General features: G+C 42.5%; 1 protein-coding gene across 3 annotated transcripts in view; it reads right to left on the bottom strand.

Moving 5' to 3' along the window:
- Positions 1-23298, bottom strand: part of GK (glycerol kinase) — a 77581-nt gene that overhangs the window by 18872 nt on the left and 35411 nt on the right. For all 3 annotated transcript variants that reach the window (XM_047843469.1, XM_047843466.1, XM_047843468.1), the window contains 8 exons: positions 21807-21883; positions 19722-19859; positions 17352-17461; positions 16840-16906; positions 14031-14066; positions 13399-13466; positions 7771-7813; positions 6618-6698 (listed from right to left, as the gene is read on the bottom strand). In XM_047843469.1, coding sequence (XP_047699425.1) covers positions 6618-6698; positions 7771-7813; positions 13399-13466; positions 14031-14066; positions 16840-16906; positions 17352-17461; positions 19722-19859; positions 21807-21883 — 620 coding nt within the window. The remainder of the gene's footprint in view (positions 1-6617; positions 6699-7770; positions 7814-13398; positions 13467-14030; positions 14067-16839; positions 16907-17351; positions 17462-19721; positions 19860-21806; positions 21884-23298) is intronic.

Here is a 23298-nt window from a genome sequence, read left to right as displayed (position 1 = left end):
GTGTGACACAAGGAATAGCATCGGCTTCAGTGCCTGACGCCAAGGGCTAGGTGGCGCTCTCCCGCTTGTGTGGGGAGAACTACGGGCCGACAGAGGCTGTGGCTTTAATACATGACACTAGAAGTAAAAATTTCAAGACACACGAAGAAATCTATTATCAGGAAACCAGTAAACTAAACTTAACAGCTGGAAAAGAATTCACCCCACTCTGGGGCGCCTGGGTGGCTCAGTCGGTTGAGTGTCCGACTTCAGCTCAGGCCATGATCTCACAGCTCGGGAGTTCGAGCCCCGCGTCGGGCTCTGTGCTGACAGCTCGGAGCACGGAGGCTGCTTCGGATTCTGTGTCTCCCTCTCTCTCTGCCCCTAAACCACTCGCATTCTGTCTCTGTCTCTCTCAAAAATAAATAAACATTAAAAAAATTAAAAAAAAATTAAAAAAATTCACTCCACTCTGACAAAGACTTTAGAGTAAGTGCTGAAAGTATTCAAAGAGATAAATTAAGGCACGATTTCTATGTTAAAAAACAGCCATTAAATTATGAATCAAAAGAAAAGACAAGCAAAATAAAATCAGGTGGATATGAACAAATAACCAGTTAAAAATCCTGGAGGGGCTTGGGGTGCCTGGGTGGCTCTGTTGTTTAAGCGTCCGACTTCGGCTCAGGCCATGATCTCACGGTTTGTGGGTTCGAGCCCCACGACAGGCTCTGTGCTGACAGCTCAGAGCCTGAAGCTTGCTTTGGATTCTGTGTCTCCATCTCTCTCTCTCTCTCTCTCTCTCTCTCTCTCTCTGCCCCTCACCCACTCACGCTCTGTCTCTCTCAAGAATAAACATTAAAAAAAAAAAAAAACCTGGCAGAGCACCTGGGTGGCTTGGGTGGTTAAGCATCTGGCTCTTGGTTTTGGCTCAGGTTGTGATCTCACAGTTTGTGGGTTCGAGCCCGGAGTAGGGCTCTGTGCTGACAGCTCAGAGGCTGGAGTCTGCTCCGGATTCCATGCCTCCTGCTCTCTCTACCCCTCCCCCAGTCTCTCTCTCTCTCTCTCTCTCTCTCTCTCAGTCTCTGTCTCTCTCAAAAATAAGTATTAAAAAAAAAAGAATGTAATAGGTGGGATCAACTCTAGAATAGACGGAAGAGAGGAGGCAGTGTTCCCATACACTGCCCATGACAGTGTAACTTGATGCCTTTGGTGTGAAAACTGGTTTGCGTTTATCTACTCAGAGGGAAGATACTCATAATCTACTGCCTACAAATTCTACTCCTACAGAAATACGTACACAGGAGATGTATACAAAATTGTTCACGGTAGCATTTTTCATCATGGACGAAAACAGAAAACAACTGAAAGGTCGTCGACAGTTGGATAAATACTAAACCGTGGCATTTTCGTTTGGTAACAAGAAGGGGTGCTATCACAGCTCTGTGTAACAATGCGGACGACCCTCACAGATGTGATACTGAGCGCAAGAAGCCACATCAAAGGATACATACTGTATGACTTGATCTCTCTCACTTTCTCTTTTATATTTTTTAATATATAAAGTATTGAAAACACGCAAAACTCAACTTTGGGGTTCAAGGTTGTGCATAGCATGTGTCGGAACTCTAAAGAAAAGTAAGGAAGTGATTGTAATAAAAGGCAGGACACTGGTTTCCCTAGGGGACAGGGAGAGGCTGGGGGTGGGAGGGGCGCACAGGGGTTCCTGGCTGGGGGCGGTGTTCTGTTTCCCGACCTGGGCCTTCTCCTTATAATCATTTGTCAAGCTGTACTTTGGTCTGTTATGCATTCTTCTGTACGTGTTTCATATTTCACAATAAAAACAGTTTTTGTTTTGTTTTAAAGAGAGGGTTTGGAATGTAAGGTAGGTAGTGAGTAGCTCCCTGGAGATGCAGCGCAGAGAAGCCAAGGGATGAAAAATACGTAAAAGAGCGGTTCAGGGACATCAAGGCTGGTTTGAAGGGTTCCAACACCCATACGCTAGCAGTCACAGAAGAGGGCAGTGGCAATGGTAGAGTAGCAGTATTTAAAAGAGACACCTGCTGAAGATTTCTCAGACCTCGAGACAGACTTGTATCCAGTTTATCTAACAGGATGAGTGAAATCAAATCCAAACCCAGGCACATCATAGGAAAACCAGATAACTTCGATGATGTTACACGTTCAACGGTGTTCAATGATGTTAGAGAGATGTTGGAGAAACAACACCCCAGAGAGAGGGCAAAATAAAGATAAACTTGGGGTGCTTGGGGGGCTCAGTCGGTTAAGTCATCCAACTCTTTTTTTTTTAAATTTTTTAACGTTTATTTATTTTCGAGGGAGCGAGAGTGACAGTGGGAATGGGGAAGGGGGAGAGAAAGAGGGAGATGCAGAATCTGAAGCAGGCTCCAAGCTCCGAGCTGTCAGCACAGAGCCCAAGGAGGGGCTCGAACCCATGAAACGCGAGATCATGACCTGAGCAGTGGGACACTTAACTGACTGAGCCACCCAGGCGCCCCAAGCATCCAACTCTTGATTTCACCTCAGGTCCATCTCACAGTCCGAAGATTGAGACCCAGGTCGGGCTCCAGTGCGGAGCATGGAGCCTGTTTCAGATTCTCTCTCTCCGCCCGTCCCCCACTCACACCTTTTCTCTCTCACTCAAAATAGATAAACGTTAAAAAAAAAATACAGACAAACCTAAAAGGACCAGACCTCAGATTCTGAGTAAGAGAACTACAAAAGGATGGCCCTCTGCAAGGAAAAAATGGCGGTAGGGCCACGAAAAGTTTCACCCCAAAGAAATGACAGTGGACACAGAAAATGATAAAATAAGCCAATAAGTATGATATACAATGGACTAGAAAGAAAACAGAACTTATTCCTGCATGTTTAAGAAAAAGGGGAAATGAAACCTTTACTAAGCTCAATGACATGATTGCTGTTGGAGGTGACAGAGGAAAAGCATTCGAGGTCATCATCATGGGTGGGACGTTAAAAATAAATACTAAACAACTATAAACACGGTTAGGAAAATATATAGTTAAGTAACATCTTAAAAATGAAAAGGTGCTGGGACGCCTGGATGGCTCAGTCAGTTGAGTGTCTGACTTCGGCTCAGGTCCAGTTCGAACTTCAGATCCTCTGTCTCTCTCTCTCTCTCTCTCTCTGTCCCTCCCCTGCTCGTGCTCTGCCTCTCTCTAAAAAAATAAACACTAAAAAATTTTTTTAAAAAAGTTTAAAGGTGCCCACAAAAGAAATGAAACCCAAAACAACAAAAGCACAGAGAAATGCATTATGTTCCTTCCAAATCAGCAGAGGGACAGTGGAAGACTAAACGATGTGAGGTACACAGCTATTGCTTCAGTTTTTAAAAAATGCAAAGTGAAATTTTTTTATAGATTTTTTAAAATAATTTTTTAAAAAAATTTTTTTTCAACGTTTTTTATTTATTTTTGGGACAGAGAGAGACAGAACATGAACGGGGGAGGGGCAGAGTGAGAGGGAGACACAGAATCGGAAACAGGCTCCAGGCTCTGAGCCATCAGCCCAGAGCCCGACGCGGGGCTCGAACTCCCGGACCGCGAGATCGTGACCTGGCTGAAGTCGGACGCTTAACCGACTGCGCCACCCAGGCGCCCCTAAAATAATTTTTTTTAATGTTTATTTATTTTGAAGGAGAGAGAGACAGAGTCTAGCAGGGGAGGGGCAGAGAAAGAGGGAGACCCAGAATCCGAAGCAGGCTCCAGGCTCCGAGCCGTCAGCCCAGAGCCCGGCGCGAGGCTCCAACTCACGAACCGCGAGATCGTGACCTGAGCCGAAGTCAGACACTTAACCGACTGAGCCATCCAGGTGCCCCACAAAGTGAAATTTTAATACCTCAGGTCGCCAAGCCTAACAACAATCTGTCAAATTAAAGCAATGATCATCAACTATATACTCTGTAAGCACTTACGAAACATGGAAGTGGTGTGACCCAGTGGAATTAGCGAGAAAAAGTTTTCCCAAGGTAGCTTTCTCCTTTGCCCTCTCATTTGGTCTGCTTCAATGTTTTTACATGTCTGTTAACTGAAAAGAAAGAAGACACAGAAAACAAAATCCTATCTACTACTGTGAACGTGTGTGTGTGTGTGTGTGTGTGTGTGTGTGTGTGTAAGTGTACATGTTGTGGCTCAGGCTGCTAGGTTAGGAGATGAAAGGAGTGACCTGAGATGTAGTGAAAAGAACACCGGACTCAGGAGAACGGCGATGGCACAGTGGGTGGCCCAGGGGGTCTAGATTTTGATGTCTAATAACCTGAATTTGCATCCTGGACCTGCTACTTACTAGCTTTCAAAAGTTACTTTGGCCAAGTGACTCCAATTTCACTTCCGACTCTCAAATTCCTTGTGAGGGGGTAGGGAAGCCTGTTGTCATCTGATCTACTACTGGCCGTGTCAGCTTTCAAATTCTCTGAATCTTTTAAAAAATTACACGGATTGAAACAAAATCATAAAGCATGTGCCTGTTAAGTCTCCAGATGAGGCAAAACTGGAAAAATAACAAAGAGTGAAAAGGAACCCACAATGTCACAATAGGCTGAAATCACTATCACGAAATTTAACAGGAAGAAACAAAGACCTGAATTCAGATTAACAAAAGATCTGCAGGGATGCCCGGCTGGCTCAGTCATGAGAGCATGTGACTCTTGATCTTGGGGTCTGAGTTCAAGCCTCATGTTGGGTGTAGAGATGACTTAAGGAAAAAAACAAGATCTGCCCAAATACGGAATGGAGAGGGAGAGGACTTGGCTTGATAAGGAGTCATTTGAGAAAGCGCCAGATATTCTAACATCTGCTCCCGGAGGCGATGATATGGTGGGGTTATTAGACTAAATTAATGAACTCTCAGGTTAGAGTGGCAAAAGCAGTGTTTATGGTCAGAGAGGAACAAATCACACTAGTGAGTACAGGTCTGACTACATGCGGAATATTCTATTCCATTCTGGAAGATGCCGACAAATTGGAATGCGTCTCATGAAGGGAGTCCAGAACTAGAAAGGATCCAGAAACTGTATGACATCAGGACACTGGAGGAGTTTATCCTAGAGCAAGAAGACCCAGAAAAACCGACAGGTGCCTGTTAGTATTTGAATGCTTTTGACAGCTGATCTACGTCTAAGGAGGCTTTTTGGGTGCCATCTTCAAACAGAAGTCGGAAGGCTATCGGTGAGGGAAAGAAGATAAGATTCTTCATATTGGGAGGGAAGTTGAAACCAGGTAAGCCCTATCGCAGCGTCCCTTTCCAGGTCTAAGGCATCTATAATTCTAAACGACTGTCTCCAGTATAAGGGGAAAAGACTCTTTAAGTTGTTCGGCTTACTTAATTGCTATAGGGTGACATTTATCAGATAGTACATATCTGATGTGCCCAGCGCTGTACTAATAAGCACTTTGCACAGCAGGAAACAGAGCAGAACAGGGCTTGTAGGAATTTAACTTCTGAGAAATGATAGGATACTGTTATTATTCCTAAACGTTTCTATTATCCATAGAAAAGGGGTTGGGGGAGAGAGCACAGTGCTTATGCAGGGAGGGGGCAAGACAAAACCCGAAAATTCTTTGTGCTCTAGGCATAGCAACTAATACAATGTTTGAACTCTAAACAGAAGTCTAACGCTTGTGACCAAATTATTATCAGATCCTTTAGGAAAGAAGCCTCAGTAAATCTTCAGATCAATTGTATATTTATACATTACAAGGGAGCCATTTAAAATGAACTGTAGGGGCGCCTGGGTGGCTCAGTCGGTTAAGTGTCCGGATTCGGCTTCAGGTCATGATCTCACAGTTCGTGAGTCCGAGCCCCATGTCGGGTTGACTGCGGTCAGCCTGTCAGCGCAGAGCCCGCTTCAGATCCTCTGTCCCCCTCTCTCTACCTCTCCCTTGCTCACACTCTCCCCTAAATAAATAAATAAATAAATAAATAAAATCTTTAGGAAAAAAAGGAACGTACCTGATTTTATAAAAAGAGTACTGCTTCTTCGACCTTATCTAGAAAAGTTACTAATGTTCCTAATACAAATTCACCACGCCCTACAGGCTTAGGCTGATATATTCCTACTAGAATTGACAAATGTATTCGGAAGAAACGCTTCCACTGAAAACTGGCATCAGTCTCCTCACTTTCTTTCCCACGTCAAAATGTGAGACAAAATTTATTTTTATGGGGAGACACATGGAGGGAATTCATCTGCGTTTGCCCCCGGTGGTGCTCTTTGGAACACCGGGGCGCTGCAGTTACAAAAAACACAGCATTTTCCAGCTGACGGGGAATACTGGCGAGCAAGTCAACACCTGCACTAAACTTCACGGACAGAAAATCTTACACCGTGCCAAGCGGCTGCAAGGTGCCTCAAGTGACCGGCAAAAGATCCAGGAGCCGACGTCCTCCAGATCCCCTGGGAGTGCTGACCCCAGCTCACTGCCAGGTTCCTTCCACTTAACCAAATGCCAAGAAAAAAAAAAATTGAGGTTGTTTGTTTTTTTTTTTTTTCCAGTCTTATCATCTATGAAAATCTACCAGAAAAGGTGTTAGGAAGCACTGTGACTCTCCCTGGCCGTGACTGTTTGTCATATTATCCACATTGATTGAGAGGTACTTACTTCCAACGCATAATACACCGGCTTGTCTCTGCCGAGCTTGTAAGCCACTGTGGTCAGAAGGCCGTGTTCAGAAAACACACACTGCGGGACACAGAAAAATACTTCAGCTGCCAAGAAATTAACAGGTTGGCAGAAGACTATTTGGAAAAGCTAACAGGAACAAGGTAGAAAACAATTCAATAAATATGTAACAATTAAAAAAATAAATCTAAACAGCTAAAATTACTAGTATTAAGGACAGTACACTTAAAACAGTATAAAAAGCTTATCCCTTGCTCCAGATTAGATTTGCATTAAGAGTCTGACAGGGTCAGGTCCGAGCGTAGCTATCCCACCACAATTAAAGATACACATAGAACATTCAAAGAACCTAAAATGATTCTTACTAGAGCCACTGAAATTTAGTGATTGTCATCATTTTTATTGAGCTCTAAATTAAACCCCAATGAAGAGTTAATAACCCAGCAATTGCACTACTAGGCATTTATCCAAGGGATACAGGTATGCTGTTTCGAAGGGGCACACGCACCCCAATGTTTATAGCAGCACTATTGACAATAGCCAAAGTATGGAAAAAGCCCAAACGTCCATCGATGGATGAATGGATAAATGTATATGTGTACACACACACACACACACACACACACACACACACACAATGGAGTATTACTCGGCAATCAAAAAGAATGCCATCTTGCCATTTGCAACTACGTGGATGAACTAGAGGGTATGACGCTAAGCGAAATCAGTCATTCAGAGAGAGACAAGTATCATATGACTTCACTCATATGAGGAGTTAAGAGACAAAACAGATGAACATAAGGGCAGGGAAGCAAAAATAATATAAAAACAGGGAGGGGGACAAAACAGAAGAGACTCCTCAATATGGAGAACAAAGAGAGGGTTCGTGGAGGGGGTGTGGGGGGGGAATGGGCTAAATGGGTCAGGGGCACGAAGGAATCTACTCCTGAAGTCATTGTTGCACCATATGCTAACTTGGATGTAAATTAAACGATACATAAGTTTTTTTAAAAAGCAAACATTAAAGAAAATCTGCAGAATCCTAAGTAACTTAATAGCAAATTATGCTCAAGCACTCTTGATAGGAAGTTAAAGAAGACTTTCAGCAATCTTTTAATCGGAAAACACCAACCTTACGGCCTGTATTACACAGTAAGAAGCAGCCTGTTCCATACCTGTAGTTAGGAGAAGAACGAACAGCGTGACAATTTTATTAAAAATACATCATGAAAGAATAATACAAATCATTCAAAACGACGTTTAACTCAGCACGATCAAAGTCGTCATCTTCAAGTTTTAGAAAAGTTCCCAAAGTTAAGAAGCATTACATACTCCTTTTGGAATAACGTTTTAAAGATAAGTCTAGAAGAAAATGTACTTAGTGAGATCCTAATGGAAAAATGCAAGCATGGTATTTAGTACTTAGTCATAGCCCAGGACTGTGTTTCTAAAATATCAGCCAATCCCAACAAATTCTATGTCCAGTCACAGTTACATTGCTACTAACCCACATGGAATGAGGCATTTCCCTAAGCGGGCTGCTTAGGTCCATCATTAGCACAGTCGGGAAATGAGACCCAGGGCTATCTTGGGGCATGGAGGGGAGGCTAGGTCCAGAGTGCAGGGAAGTGCAGCTGGACCTCGGTGACAGGAGTGGCATGGAGGCACATATATCCTCTCTGCAGGATAGGGCATGCTAAACAGGTGGCAGAGACGGAGCCAGAATGGGACACCGCTGACGTGAAAAAGTGCATTTATTTTATGGCAGCCTTATTAGCATAAGCCTTGGACTCGGTGACAAGTGTGGCATTGGACGTGAGTGAGTGGTTATGACTTGGGCCAGGGAGAGAAATTATCCAAACTGATACCAGCAGGGGTCACAGGGAAACAGTTGGCTGCGACTATCAACCCTGGCTCTCTACGAACAGGCCTGCCCAAGCTTGGGATTCCCTCCCCACGGGCAGCAGGGCCCTGCTGCTGTGTTCTCTGACATTCCAGCAGGTGGGAGAAGGGGGAGCATGCGGTCCCGGGGCGGCCAGAGGGATCCCAGCGGAAGCTACTACCAGTTAGCACTAAGTCAGCAGACCTTATCGGCTGCGTTTGTCGTGCGGAGAAAATAGAAACCGAGGGCAATTTTTTCCAAAAAACATTTTTCCACGCACCGCTGTCGTGAAGAAGAATGAACCCGAGACCTTCTATCCCTTCTCACTCGAATATATTCTCTGACTGCACGTGAACAGTTTAACACATTCAAGGAGCATGTGATAAGTGAATTATCTACATTTTTCCAAAAGATTTTATTGGAGCACCTGGGGTGGCTCAGGCATTTGAGCATCTGACTCTTGATTTCAGCTCAGGTCAGGATCCCAGGGTTGTGGAATCGAGCCCGGGATTGGGATCCACACTGAATGTGGAGCCTGCTTATGATTCTCTCTCTCTTTCCCTCTGTCCCTCTACCCCACCCGTGCATTCTCTCTTTCTAAAATAAAAAAAAAATTTTAGGGGCTCCTGGGTGGCTCAGTCAGTTAAGCATCTGACTTTGGCTCAGGTCATGATCTCACGAGCCCCGCGTCGGGCTCCGTGCCGACAGCTCAGAGCCTGGAGCCTGATTTGGATTCTGTGTCTCCCGCTCTCTGCTCCTCCCCCACCCACACTCTGTCTCTCTCTCAAAAATGAATAAACATTAAAACAATTCTTTAAAGTAAAATTTTCAAAAAGATTTTACTGTTAAGTAATCTCTACATTCAACACGGAGCTCGAACTCACAACCCCAAGATCAAGAGTCACATGTTCTACCAACTGAGGCAGCCAGGCGCCCCAGCGAATATCTACATTTTTTTTTAATTTTTTTTTAACGTTTTATTTATTTTTGAGACAGGGAGAGACAGAGCATGAACGGGGGCGGGGGGGGGGGTCAGAGAGAGGGAGACACAGAATCGGAAACAGGCTCCAGGCTCTGAGCCGTCAGCCCAGAGCCCGACGCGGGGCTCGAACTCACGGACCGCGAGATCATGACCTGAGCTGAAGTCGGCCGCTTAACCGACTGAGCCACCCGCGAATATCTACATTTTTAAAGACACCAGTCAAATAACCAGGTACAGGCAATAATAAACTTACGAATTAAAACACATAAATCACCACACCCTTTTACTAACACAATGCTGAAAAGGCTATATATTTTAAATGAATCTCCTTTAATAATTACTCTTAAAAATGGAAGTTAATGACCGGTTTCATGCTTTTTAAAGGAGAAATCTGTACCAATTTGGCCCCCATATACGCACTCTGTATACCAAACAGTAGTGTACAAATCTTAAAGTACCAGAATGATGCAAAGGCTCGAGGCATTTAATAAAAGTGAATTCTTCAGTTAGTATGCTTAGTAGATAATTAACGAACCTTATCAGTGTATGGAGAGACTCTTGCTACATAGAGGCCACAGCTTTCAAAACAGGACACAGGCAATTATTTTTCTCTTAAATGTTATTATTTCTTCTCCCCAGTCATTAAACATATATGGAGCTTTCAGCATTTATATGGTATACCTATCCTTTCTCAAGATTGTGCTGCGTTTGAGCATCCCAGAAAGATGTCTGGCTTTTCTAACCTCTGTGATGGTAAAGGCTGCCTGCCGTCCCTCACAGGGGAGGGCGCCCCCTCAAAGATGGCGCCCAGGAGGAGGAGAGGGGCCCTGGCGGAAGCTGTAAAGGAGGTGAAAGGCCTCCTTTACACTACTTAATGCCTCCGGGGAGAGAGGGCATCTATCTTAGGTTCTCGCCCTGAAGAGCAAAATTTAAAGTTCAAATAATCCCTGTTCATTCAAGAAAAAGTAGAAAATTTGGAAAAGCTGAAAGAAAAATTACTACCACCCATAATCAGTTCCTCCACATCAAAACAGAGATGGGCTTTCCACTGAATTCGGAGATGGCGGTCATTTGCTCCCTGCTGAGGTTTGAAGGGACGGACTCACTTGATCCCACTATCTCCAACCTCTCAGGACTTCATTCTGCCCATCACTTCTCTCTCAGTCATTTTCAAGTCCCAACTGCCCTCTACTCAGACTCCAAAGAAACATTCTCTGGTCTTGCTCGAACTTACAAACACAAACGCCCCGAACTTGCCATGATCTTGTTAAGTAACAAACCGCCTACTTTGCCCACCACTTCTGGATGGTCATTTTTGCAAAGTACATTCAGTCTGGCTGTCTCTGTTTTCCACCTGCCCACGTCTCTTTTGGCCCTGTGCCACCTGGCTTTCGTCCTGAGCGTTCTACCGAAGCTTCATGCCTAGAAGTCACCACTGAGGACCTACCTTCTACGTAGGATGGTTGCTTCTCATCCTCGGCCTCCGTGACCTTTTTGTAGTATTTTGTACTGCTGACCGAGCCTCCCTCTTAAATATCTCTACCCTGGGTTTCCACGTGAATGAGTGAATGGCCCATCCCTGGGTCTGTTACTTGTCCTAAGTATCTCCTGCACCTGCATACTTTTTCTTGGTATATCTATTTCCACTGCTTTAAAAATCACCTCTAAATAAGGGAAGTTTAAAAGCTCTATTTTGATACTGAACTCATTCCATATTCACAGGTGTGTGCAATGCACAGCCTACCAGGACCACAGACAGGTCCCAAACAGAATGCATACTATTCAGACCTGTTTCTTACTTCGGCTCAGCCTACCCACTGGGCCCAGGTGACTAGACTCAATACCTATTTCCTGTCTCTCGTCCTTCTCCAGTGCCCCGGATATCCACCTACAGCCTCCTGCTCCGTCCCCACTCTTTTTCGTCCTTATCTTCGTCATCGGGATGCCTACGTGGCCTCTTTGCGTTTAGTCTCTCCTCGCTTTGGGCAAGGACTTCAGTGCTGTTAACGAATGACTCTAGTCACTCTGAAAACCAGTTCATAAACCTTCAGAGGTGTCCCACTGCCTAATCAGGAAAGAACTCCTCAGTCTGAAACTAAGGGCGTCACGACATGATCCTAGCCTTATTTTCTACCACTGCCCTACCCGAATGTTCACTACATCCTCTAAACACAGTCTTCCATTTCCCTCTTTGCTACTAGTTCAGTGTTCTGTGCACTTGCCGATATAGCTCATTCTTCAAAACATCTCATTATTAACATAATCTTCTGTGATTTTCCTCCCCTTCCTTTGGAACCCAACAACAGGCTTTCAAAGTTTCTTAACGGCGCCGAAGTTCTGATCTGTAACATGATGAACTGTGCACTTCTGTTCTTTCCCCCTCAGGAAGAGAAATACGGGCCCAGAGATCTTACCATTTGCTATTTCCCGTCTCCAACCGGCAGTGGCTGGAGAGGTACTCGCTAAGCCCTCCCGCGCTTAAAGTCATCATTTTAGGACTTGGCTGGTCAAGGCTTACTCGGGAAGGGAGTAGAGAGGAGGAAAAGCAGACGATTTTATCGGGCACCTCCCACGTGCTCTACACTCGGTTAGGGACTTGACAAGTAGAGTCAAGTATTGACCAGCGTTAAGTGTGCCTGGCAGAGCGGGGAAGGTGGGGGAGAAACAGCCTAGTTGTCTATCATTTCTCTTGGTTCCTGATGCAGCTGCCTGGAACCCCGAATGCAGAGCGTGTTTCCAGACCCATGCTCAGTCAGGCTCTCTTGATCATACCCACAGGACACCATGCCCTGCAAAGATTTCTCATATCTCTTCTCTCTCCTCCAAGAAAAACTCACACAAATAATGTCACACTCTCACATGGGGACGGCTGACCCTGCTAGGCTACAAAATATTTAATTACAAATGTGAGACATTCCATTATTCACAAAAGAAGAACATAACCACTGCGGTTAACATTGATGAGAGAATTAGGAAATTCCCTACAAAAGAAGAATTCACTGTAGACAGTCTCCTGCTGGGTCTACGGGAATCTTCTCTGCATGGGGTACAGTAACACAGAGAGGTTAAGAGCCCCGGCTAAGTCGAATCCGATCCACCTGGGGTCAGAGGTGATGTCTTTCACTTAGTAGCTTAACCACTCCTGAGCATCTGTTTTTTCATCTGAAAATGTGAGAAACCTTATCGCTCTGAGATATGGCGCTGGTTACAGACTCCCCACGTATGAGTAGTAAGGAAAAACATGCACCCAATCTCTACTTCCATCATTGCTTCTGCTTCTTGTCGAAGGAGAAACTCCCAAGGAGTGAAGGGGGTGGGGGGAAACACAATGGCAGGAAAACAGCACGGAAGATCCCACAAAAATATAACTTTATAGTTATAGTGAGAAAGTCTAAGATAGGGACGGTAGGTTGAAAAATATAGTCTATTTAATTAAATTTATTTAATTCTTTTAATTAAAAAACATTTAAAGTAATCTCTATACCCAACGTGGGGCTTGAATTCATGACCCCGAGATCAAGAGTCACATGCTCCACCAACGGAGACGGCCAGGTGCCCCGGAGAAATGTAGCTTAAATCATGGCTCTGCCTCCCCTCTGCTCTGCCCTCCTCCACTCCCCACCATGAATACTTTAAACCAAAACTTAGTTTCTGGATGGAATATGTATCGAATTTTATAAATTAAGGTCTTTACAAGCCTTAGCAGTGTGTATACATACAGCATAATGTATTTTATTTGAAGGAGATAAAGAAAACCAAATGGCAAAATCTTAATGGAACTCTTAAGTTATTGATTCTCAGCCTGGATGAACTTCAACAGATTTTCCTCAAAGCACCAAAGGGAGAAACAAACAAACAAAACACCATTGGTTTTTTAATTTATTTCTTAAACTCACGTATTTTTGGCTTGTCCATCCTGGAAGCACATTTGTCCCACCAATGCAGCAGACTGGTCCCCCAAACACTGAAAGTATAAATGACAATAAAGAACACTAAGACAATATTATTAATTTTCCTTTTAGAACAGCCATAGGATTTATTTTTCCTTTTTTTATTTATCAAGGAATTTTTTTTTAATTTTTTTTTAACGTTTATTTATTTTTGAGACAGAGAGAGACACAGCATGAACAGGGGAGGGGCAGAGAGAGAGGGAGACACAGAATTTGAAGCAGGCTCCAGGCTCCACGTTGTCAGCACAGAGCCCCACGCGGGGCTCAAACCCACAAACTGCGAGATCATGACGTGAGCCGAAGTCGGACGCTTAACCGACTGAGCCACCCAGGAGCCCCCATTTTCCCATTTCTGAAAGCCCCTATAAGATAGTACGTATGGGAAGGAAGAGCTAGAATTTAATCAAAAGATTCTCAGTGGCCCATACTGTGCCACATAAGAACAAGAATCAGCCAATTGTGCGGCTTTTATTTGTTTTCCATAGTTTAGGATGGGGGAGGCTGATTCAGATATAGGAAGAAACCCATGACATGGAAGGGGACTAAGGTTGGGGAGGTAGCAGGAAGGTGAAACTTACCCCCGATATTGGCACACCTTCCAAGGCCCCAGCTTTCTAATAAAATTTGGGAAAAAAGGATTATGAATAATCACAAACTATTGTCTCTAACAAAACTGCAACAGGAATGAACACGAATAGCAACATGCCAGAGCATGTGGGCAGACAAGACAAAGCAAGTGATTCAACTACATATGTGGTTCAGAGACAGACACTAGACATTTCTAGAATGACAAGAAGAGACACGGCATTGGAGAATGGACGTCAAACACTGGACTCGGACTCAGGAGACGTGGGGTCTACTCTTGGTTAGTCAGCGTTAAGCCACTGAGCAGGCCGCTGAAACTTCTCCTTGCCTCAATTTCTTGATCTACAAAATGGAATCTAGGTAACAAGAAAGCCTGGGTCTGATAGTTCTTTCTATTATTGCCGTTAATAAGGAAAACGAATGCATCCTTTAAAATGAACATACACATAGCTATCAAACCAGCATGGAACATTCTCATTTTGGAAGGCTGGATTTTACCGACTATCCTTCCTACCCAAACTACTCGAGCTAAGAAACACAAGCGCGTCTGGGTATTGGGTATTATTTGTTTGTAGAGCCAACATCATTCTTCAAGTTTAGCTAAGCAAGAGTTCAATTTAGGTCACGAAGAGCGGTTTTTATTTTGATCAAATATGGCCAGCATTCTAGAACAAAAATGAGATATAAGTGGCTGTGTATGTTACAGAACTTATTTAAAAAAAACAAAAACATATTCAACTAGGAAGAGCGCCAAACAAAAGCTTTGGACTGACTGACCCCTTAGTCTGCCCTTTGGGAGCCAGTCCCCCAGCCTCCGGGAGCGTGAGGTTCCCTATCTGCTCGAATGAGGGTAAGAACGGAAGCCACCTCACAGGGCTACAGTGATAAGGAAACAACAGCGTATATTTTTAGGCTTCACAAAATAGAAAACATCTTCTAGATGGTGGATATTATTTTATTTCTTTCATGCTTTCTGCTTAATTCAAGACCTGCCGTTTTTATGTACTGTATACATTCTTAGAAAATCTGGACCTGGATAATAAGTGAAGGCTAAATTTCGCGAAGAACACACAGTGAATCTGTAGGAAACCTAGAGGCTATATATCTTAATATACTAAGAAACTAAAAGAAGCCATTGCTTATACTATTGGAAGTTATTATCAGACTACCAGCAGGATCTGCTAATGTGCATTCAGGCACATAAAGCGCTCTTTTTTTCTTCTTAGGGAGGGATCTCCGGAGGATTCCTGGGAATGTCCTCTGGTGAAGCATGCAGAAAAAGGGACAGTGCATTTCCAACTAACTAGTCTGAAAGGCTGGTCAAGTTTCCTTTAAGACAGGCATTTAGGACATTTAAAAACTACATCTCATTTCCCTGTTATGCTAAAGTCCAAAGCACATCACAACTGTACTTTGTCACGGGGAACGTCAGAATTTCTCACTCTGGAAAATCACCTTGGTCTTCTGTTTTCAAACACCACTTTCAGTCTTAGGGCAAACTTAAAAACAAACAGATACGAATGACTTTAAAGAAAACCTAAAGCTTGCCTAGAGCTTACAGTAATTTGGAAGGTCACGAGATTCTAGAAGAATCTGTTTAGTAAATGGACTTCTGTTTGTCTAAAACTAAATGGAAATGCACTGTATCTTTTCCAAATGAATGGGTAGCATAATTGGTGGGCAACCTACTCACCAGACTATGAGAGATTTTCTATAGTCAGCAAGGGGGAAAAAGGGGGACAGAAGCATAATATTTTAAATGCAAGAGAAAAAACTAGGCCAGTAAATGCTTTTTCAACCGTTCTCTAAAACTGTTTCTCAAGAATAAGTTCTTTTTTCTGACCCAAGTCAGTGTATAGACAGCTATGAAGTCATCGAAGCACTTTTAGTATAGATGAGCAGTGCTTCCCCTTAAAAAAAATTCACGGTACCTGAGAAAGCTTTATTGTAAGTGAAATATTTAAGAAGCCTGCTCAAGCTTTAGCCAGAGCACTCAGTATTTAACTCAATTTTTATTAACTCTGTAAGGAGAGTTTCTAATATTTGTCATGAAATGTCTAAACAATATTTTTTTTTTTTACAATTTATCTTAGACATATTTTTAACTTTTATCGTGAATTCTAGATTTTTGTGTTCAAATACCAGTTCAAATCCTCCTGGAGGTTTTTCATCCCTGATGCGTACTCAGAGATACTCAGTGATAATAAGCACGCTTTTTGCTAAAATGACTTTTTCTCTCGGTTTCAGTGAAATCGACAGAAAAATGTGCATTATGGAAACCTGTTTAATTAGCAATCACAAATCGGAAAGAGACTGTTTGCTTTCAGTTTCTTTGCTAAAGTTTTTTTTGGGGCTGACAAAGAATCTAATATAAAAAACATGGTTTGGCTATTCAAAGAAATTCAACAGGAAAAAGAACACTAAAATGTGAAGACACCCTCCCATAAAATAGAAGCCGACACCACAACTACTAAAGTTTTTTCAATTAAAATAATAAACCAGCTCAAACATTCGCAGGCCACCCTCTGTAGTTAGATTATTGAGGTAATACTTTAAAAGCAGAATATTCCAAGAAAAGCCAATTAAAGTTTATAAAATGCAAAATCAACTGGTAAGGAGGATTCTAAAATTTTTAAGTTATTAAACTATACAAACAGCACTAAATTCTCGTCTTACATACTACCAACACTTACAGAAAAGTCACAACTATCAAACAAGGAAAGCTAACACAACTGCCTTTGGAATTTTGAATAGTAAAGCTTTTTTAAAAATGAAATTTAAAACACTTTTTTTTTTTTTTACCATTAAGCCATAGATCTCAGAAGAACTCCGAACATTTGGAAGAACTTTCATTGGAATTTCAAAAAATCTGAAAAACAATTAAAAACTGCGTATTTAACACTATTTTAAATAAATATCTGGACGCATTTATATGTATTTAGAAGCGAAAAGGTAAATAACTATTAGAAAATGAATGTATTGGAGTGCAGAGTTAAATAATAAGCCAGCAGACCATGGTTGTGGGTATGGATACTTAACATTCTCATTTGACACAAATCGATAAAAAACAAAAAGCACACAACACACAAAGTACGTTTCTAAATAAACCTAACCTTCCTAATCGAGACACTTAATTTGGCCTGTCTGTTATATACGCAACAATAGTCTCTTGTTTGAATACGCAGTATATACACTGTAGTTAAAATACCAACAATTAAAGTCTGGTGCTCTGCCGACATCGGAGAAGAGTAAGATTTGGGTTATAAATAGGTAACGTATCTGGCAATTGCTTTGTAGGGCAAAACCCAACTCACTCGCAGAGCTCTTTATCCCACTCCAGAGAATGAATGTTGAAAAGCATCGTCCTACTTGCATTGGTTACATCCGTGCAATGGACACCTCCGTTGGCCCCTCCCGTCAAACTCTAGATAGAATAAACAGGACAGGACATGTTAAATTTGCACTAATTTGCAACTTAAATTACATGTCATCAAGGGCTGTAATCAGGAGCAGAGTGCAGAAAGCAGGAGAATGGAACGTGCCAATTGTTGAATGTTGACGTTTCTGGCAGTGTCTCACAGAAATATAATGCGAGCTACATACGTAATTTTACACTGTCTACTAGCTACATTTAAAAACTAGAGCGAAGTAACGAGCACTGGGTGCTGTACGGTCATCCAATTGTACACGGTGCCAATTGGACAATAAATTATATTTGAAAAAATTTTTAAAAAAGCATAGAGAAGCAAGTGAAATTAATTTTAATGAGAGCATATCTTTTATTGAACCCAATATCTCCAAAATATCCTTTTAATATAAAAAATTCTTTCGGAGACATTTTACCTATTGATTAATAAATTCTTTTATTTTTAAGTAGTCTCTATGCCCAATGTGGGGCTTACACTTGCAAGCCCCAGATCAAGAGTCACACACTCTAGTGACTGAGCCAGCCAGGTGCCCCAACATTTTACCTACTTAAATGCAGTATATATGTTACAGTCACAGCACATGTTGATTCAGACCTGCCACATCTGAAGCTGTCAGTGGCCACACATGGCTAAGTGGCCACCACGTTAGTACAGCTTCTAGTCCATTGGTGGTTACACAGAAAAATCAGTTTTGTTTTCATGTTATCTTTGCAAAATGCAGTCTTCTCAGATTTGGCAAAGTGAACTGTATTGACACGTCTGCCTCTTCAGGATCTTCCAGAACTCTGTGTTGCTCTTTCTTTGTTTTTGTTTTTTGAGAATAACAATTCTCATTGGGCTGCGCCGACCCAAGCATATATCCCAAAAGCAGAGGTTTAAATTCTCTAGTGTTAATATCCTCAGAGCGGAGCTGAAAGGATTGCCGCTTTCTTTCGTGTGCGAGCGGTTAAGAGGGGAGGCGGGAACTGAAGCGGAGAAAAGGCATCTCGGCATCCCGTGAGCAGGTCCCCCTCGACCCACAGCAAGACGCGCTCCCTTGTCTCCTGCAGCTCACAGTTGCCGCAGCCTGCCTCACTCTGGTTCCAGGCAACTGATCGTCAGAACTATGTCAACTGTGACAGGCGTGAAAACGGTGGGCCATGAGAGCGCCACCCACGGCCGGCCCTGGCCAAGCAGAGAAGGCGCTGCTTCCTGGTACTGGGTCTGGAACATCTGCTCAGTGGGTGCGGTAAATGAGAACAGGGACAATATTCTCGTCACGCTCTCTTGAACGTTGAAAAAGATAACCATACACTTACTGAAGTAATTACAGATGAAAGTGTGTGGGGGGGATTTGCTTTAAAATGATCCGTGGGGAGCTAGAGTATGTGAGTATAGTTGAAACAAGATTGGCCAGCGTTGACTGCTGTAGCTGGCCCACTGATGTAGAGGTTCATCACGCTATTTCCCTCAACCTTGGGGTATATTTGAAAACGCCCACGATAAAAAGGACAGAGAACGAAAGAGAGAAAGGGAGAGAGAACAGGTACTTTTAAGATAAATCTGGGAAATGTCTAAAATGTTAGTTTCTACTCATCCGTGTTCGGCTTAGGCCAAAAGATTAGACAGTGAAATTTCCACCATGATTTTTTATATTCTGGCTTAAATAAGAGACAGCTGTGTAATACTGAAAGCAAATGATAAAAGTCACATAGATGTTTATCATGTTAAATAGTTGTTGCATTTAAGAATGACCGGTGGAGGGGCACCTGGGTGGCTCAGCGGGTTGAGTATCTGACTCTCGATACTCTGCTCAGGTCGTGATCTCACGGTTGGGGCATCGAGCCCTGTGTCGGGCTCCGTGCCGAGCATGAGGCCTGCTTGAGATTCTCCCTCTCTCTCCCTCTGTCCCTCCCTCACTCATGTGAGTGCAAACGTGTACACCCTCTCTCTCTCTCTAAAATAAAAAAAAGAAATGACCAGTGGAAAAGAATACATGATAGGCAAGAGAAAAAGACTACCTTAATTACTAATTACTAATTACCTAAATTACTTATTCGTAAGAGAATAGACATGACACATGGTTTTGGCGATCATCCTCCATTTTTACGGAAATAAAGCAAGAAAAACTAAGGAGGAAGTAAGGAAAAATGCCTCTTAAATGGAGGCTGAAATGTTAATTTTGCCAACTAAAATGTTTGAACTCTTAATAGAAAACAGGTGGTATAAAAAATTTCTGAAAAGCTTTCTCCATGCATACGTTATATTTAAACATACCCAGATAAGCCACGAATCAATGGTCCCAAAAAGAGCTCTATCCTCTTCAACAGCCTTTTGAACTTTTCTCACATTGTCAAGGAGCCAACGAAGTTTCACGGCACTGAAGTAAGTGCTAAGTGGAAGGCCTGTCTTGGACTAAAAACAGTTATGAAGTTCAGCCAGCAAAGTGAATTCCTAACAGTTTAAAATAAAGCACCAACCCCCCCAAACGCAACAAATCCCAAAACATTCAATGGCGCTAAAGCCAAGCCCCCTGGTATTATGGATAAAAATACTTTTCCTATCTTGTGGCACAGGAAGGCGTGTTCACGAACAAAGATCAGTGTGATGTGTTTGCAGTTCAAAGAGCATCCACGTTGCAAGGTAAAGAGAAAATTAAATGACACAGTACCCTGGGATCTAGAGCGTGAACACGTAGATGTTAGCTTTTGTGATGACTAGTACATGCAGAACCTAGTCCAAAACTCTGCTTTTCATTTTGTATTTCCTAAAAGTGATAGTTTAAACTATTAAAAATCAGGGAGTACATCAAATCATAGACTAACGACCACACCAGAGAATTTTGTTTCAAAACGTGGACGACTTAACAGCAATAGACTTATGTGTGTAAAAACTATGTCATAAACAAGTATATATATTTACACACATACATATTCAAATACCATAACATAAAGTAAGTGGAGATTAAAGTCGAGCTCAAGGACATGCCAGAGGAAAGCAACATTGAGTTGTTCTATAGAAGAAAAGAGTTGCCTCAACTCAGCAAGGACATGGAGCAAAGAGACGGTGGACCGACTAAAGGGTAAAGGGCCAGTATTCCCTTAGAATGGATCAGTCCAACTCCTATTTTTGTTAGTATATTAAATGCTAGATTTATTTATAAAGGCTAAATGAAAGTGGTAAAGAAGATACATACATCAAAATAATGCAACTATCTTTCCCCTCCCCCAATCTTTGGTCTCCTCATTGATTACCTAACTACAGAAAATTCAAACCAAGCCATTTAATACTTTAATGCACCCTGTAAGTTAAGACTCTCAACTCATGGTTTTCTAGCTTTCCTAGAAAAAATAAATCAATGCTCAAAAATAATGAAAGGAAATAATTTATGGGATCGTTTCTCTTTGAAGGACCAAGGATCATCCCACAGAGCCAACAGTGAGGTAGTCCGTAATATTTCATTGTTATGACTTGGGTAGAGAGTGTAAAAGCGGCCTACGATGGCACCGAAGAGAAAAACATGCATCCCTTGAAGCAAAGTAACTGGAGGTGGGGATGAGGGTTGGGCAGGGTGACAAAGAGGAACAGAATAGGAAGTGGGTGAGGGTATATTCAGGACTAGCCTGAAGTTATTCGGGCGGGTGAGGGTAGGGAATGGTCTGTTCAATTGCTACAGTTAATGGGATCTGAACGCTAGTTTCACAACCAAGAACCACTGCCGTAAGGGTCCTGCTGACAAATAAATATCAAGGGGATAAACAAACAAACACCCCAGAACTTCCTTTGGATGCTAGGAGAAGTTGGCCTTGACCTTGCTAAGAAAAATACCTTGCCAGTTTCAAAAAAATTCTCTCTCCCTTCATTTATCTGAAGAGAGCTCTACATATGGACTGAAATATAGGCAATTTTTATAAGCTTCCTTCATATGAATAAAGTGGAAGAGGAGTTCGGGAGGAGTTGGAGTGACTTTTACTTTGTCCCTCTGAATCCAGATGCCTAAAAACTCCAAAGCATCCGGAACTTTCTTTGACAGATAGTAGAAACCAAGAAGGACAGATTTTGAAAGCATGGTTGAATTACAGGAAGCATGCCCTGGGAAGCATGGCTTAAGCCACTGGGACACTTTATCATCCCCTTCAGCCTATCGACCTTGGAATATGAATCCTCAAATCCACCACAGGGCAAGAAGACAGAAAGGTAAATACTTCAGTTACCCTCAATTATCTGCGGATAGCCTGTAAAATGTATCCAATAATTACTGTGCGATAGGATATAGGGCCCGAATAGTCTTTCAGGTGAAATCTCTAAACCCTTTTTTTAAACAAGCATTACTTATAGTATACTTTTGAAGACATCTCTTACCTTGACAAAGTTATTATTTCCTGGAATTCTTTTACTAAGATTCTCAACGGTAGACTGGGTTCTTAGATCAAGCCACACTATAGACCAAAATATAATAATATATATGAAAAACTTCATTTAAAAAAATCAGATCTTAATGAAATCACTGTCAAGGATAGGAGATCGATTAGTTTCCATAAGCAATTAAAATGCTAGAGCTTTCAAAAGAAATTAGAAAATTAGAAATGAATGGGCATACTGTTAGAAAAAAGAATAAATTTATGAGGAAGAACTGAAAGGTTTTATGCAAAATTACAGACCAAGTTAGAAAAATACAAACCTTAGGGCCCTTATTTTGTATCCTTTTTATAGGAAAAAAAAAAAAAACCACAATGAAAAAATGTTTTGGATAGGCATTTTCTAAGAATGCAGGAGTACGGAGAAAATCTAAATGCTCGTCAGGCTAGTTGCCAGGGCAGAATTCACAGCTCAGGATCACCGTGCTGTGTACAAAACGGGTATCTTAGAAAACCTGGGAGCGATCTGTGACAGAGCAGAGCACCCGGTACCACTTACTGGAGGAAGAAGTAAGATTCAGTCTCTCACGTATGAATTGCTTATTTACATCAAACTCTTCCATTTCAAAAGCAGGCTACAGGCCAGAATCATTACAAGAACTGTTTAAAGGTCACCATTCTTGGGGCGCCTGGGTGGCGCAGTCGGTTAAGCGTCCGACTTCAGCCAGGTCACGATCTCGCGGTCCGGGAGTTCGAGCCCCGCGTCGGGCTCTGGGCTGACAGCTCAGAGCCTGGAGCCTGTTTCAGATTCTGTGTCTCCCTCTCTCTCTGCCCCTCCCCCGTTCATGCTCTGTCTCTCTCTGTCCCAAAAATAAATAAATGTTGAAAAAAAAATAAAGGTCACCATTCTTGCTCCGTGCTAGACTGTAAAAAAAATCTATTTTAAGAGCGCAACATCATGTATGGTAAGCAACTATCGTCCCCTTTCTGACCGTCTAGGAGAAGACATTTCTGTTCTGCTTCACGACAGAAGGCCTGAGAAAGAGAAGGTATCGGGTAGTGCATAAAGCCACGATGAAGGGGAACCAACAGGACCGCAGAGTTTTGTTTGTCAGATTTAAGTTTTGTACTTAAACTTCTCGCACTTTTAATCTGTTAGTGGTCACGTGGTATTTTTAGGCACCGACTATGCTCAGGTGCCTCCTGAAAAGGCTCAGGCCTGTGGTTTATTTAAAGGGCACACAGGCTTGCCCACCACACACGTGGATGTTGGCCACTCAACGCACAGTCTGGTGCACCCTGAACTAGCCGATTCCTCTGTCTCTGTTTAAAAACCAGCTGTTGTTTTGTTTTTTCATAAAAAATAAAACTAAAAAAATAAAAAAACCCGTTCTTTTCTGTAGTGAATTTTAATCCGTTCTTCCGGATCCCTTAAATGGTCACTTCCCTCGTGGAGGGCCATCTGCGCTTGATTTTGACCGGTGGCTATCTCGGGA

This window comes from Prionailurus viverrinus, chromosome X, assembly GCF_022837055.1.
Source record: "Prionailurus viverrinus isolate Anna chromosome X, UM_Priviv_1.0, whole genome shotgun sequence".
In the NCBI taxonomy this organism is placed as follows: Eukaryota; Metazoa; Chordata; class Mammalia; order Carnivora; family Felidae; genus Prionailurus; species Prionailurus viverrinus.
The sequence above is the reverse complement of the archived record's forward strand: the minus strand, read 5'-3'. Positions and strand labels throughout refer to the sequence as shown.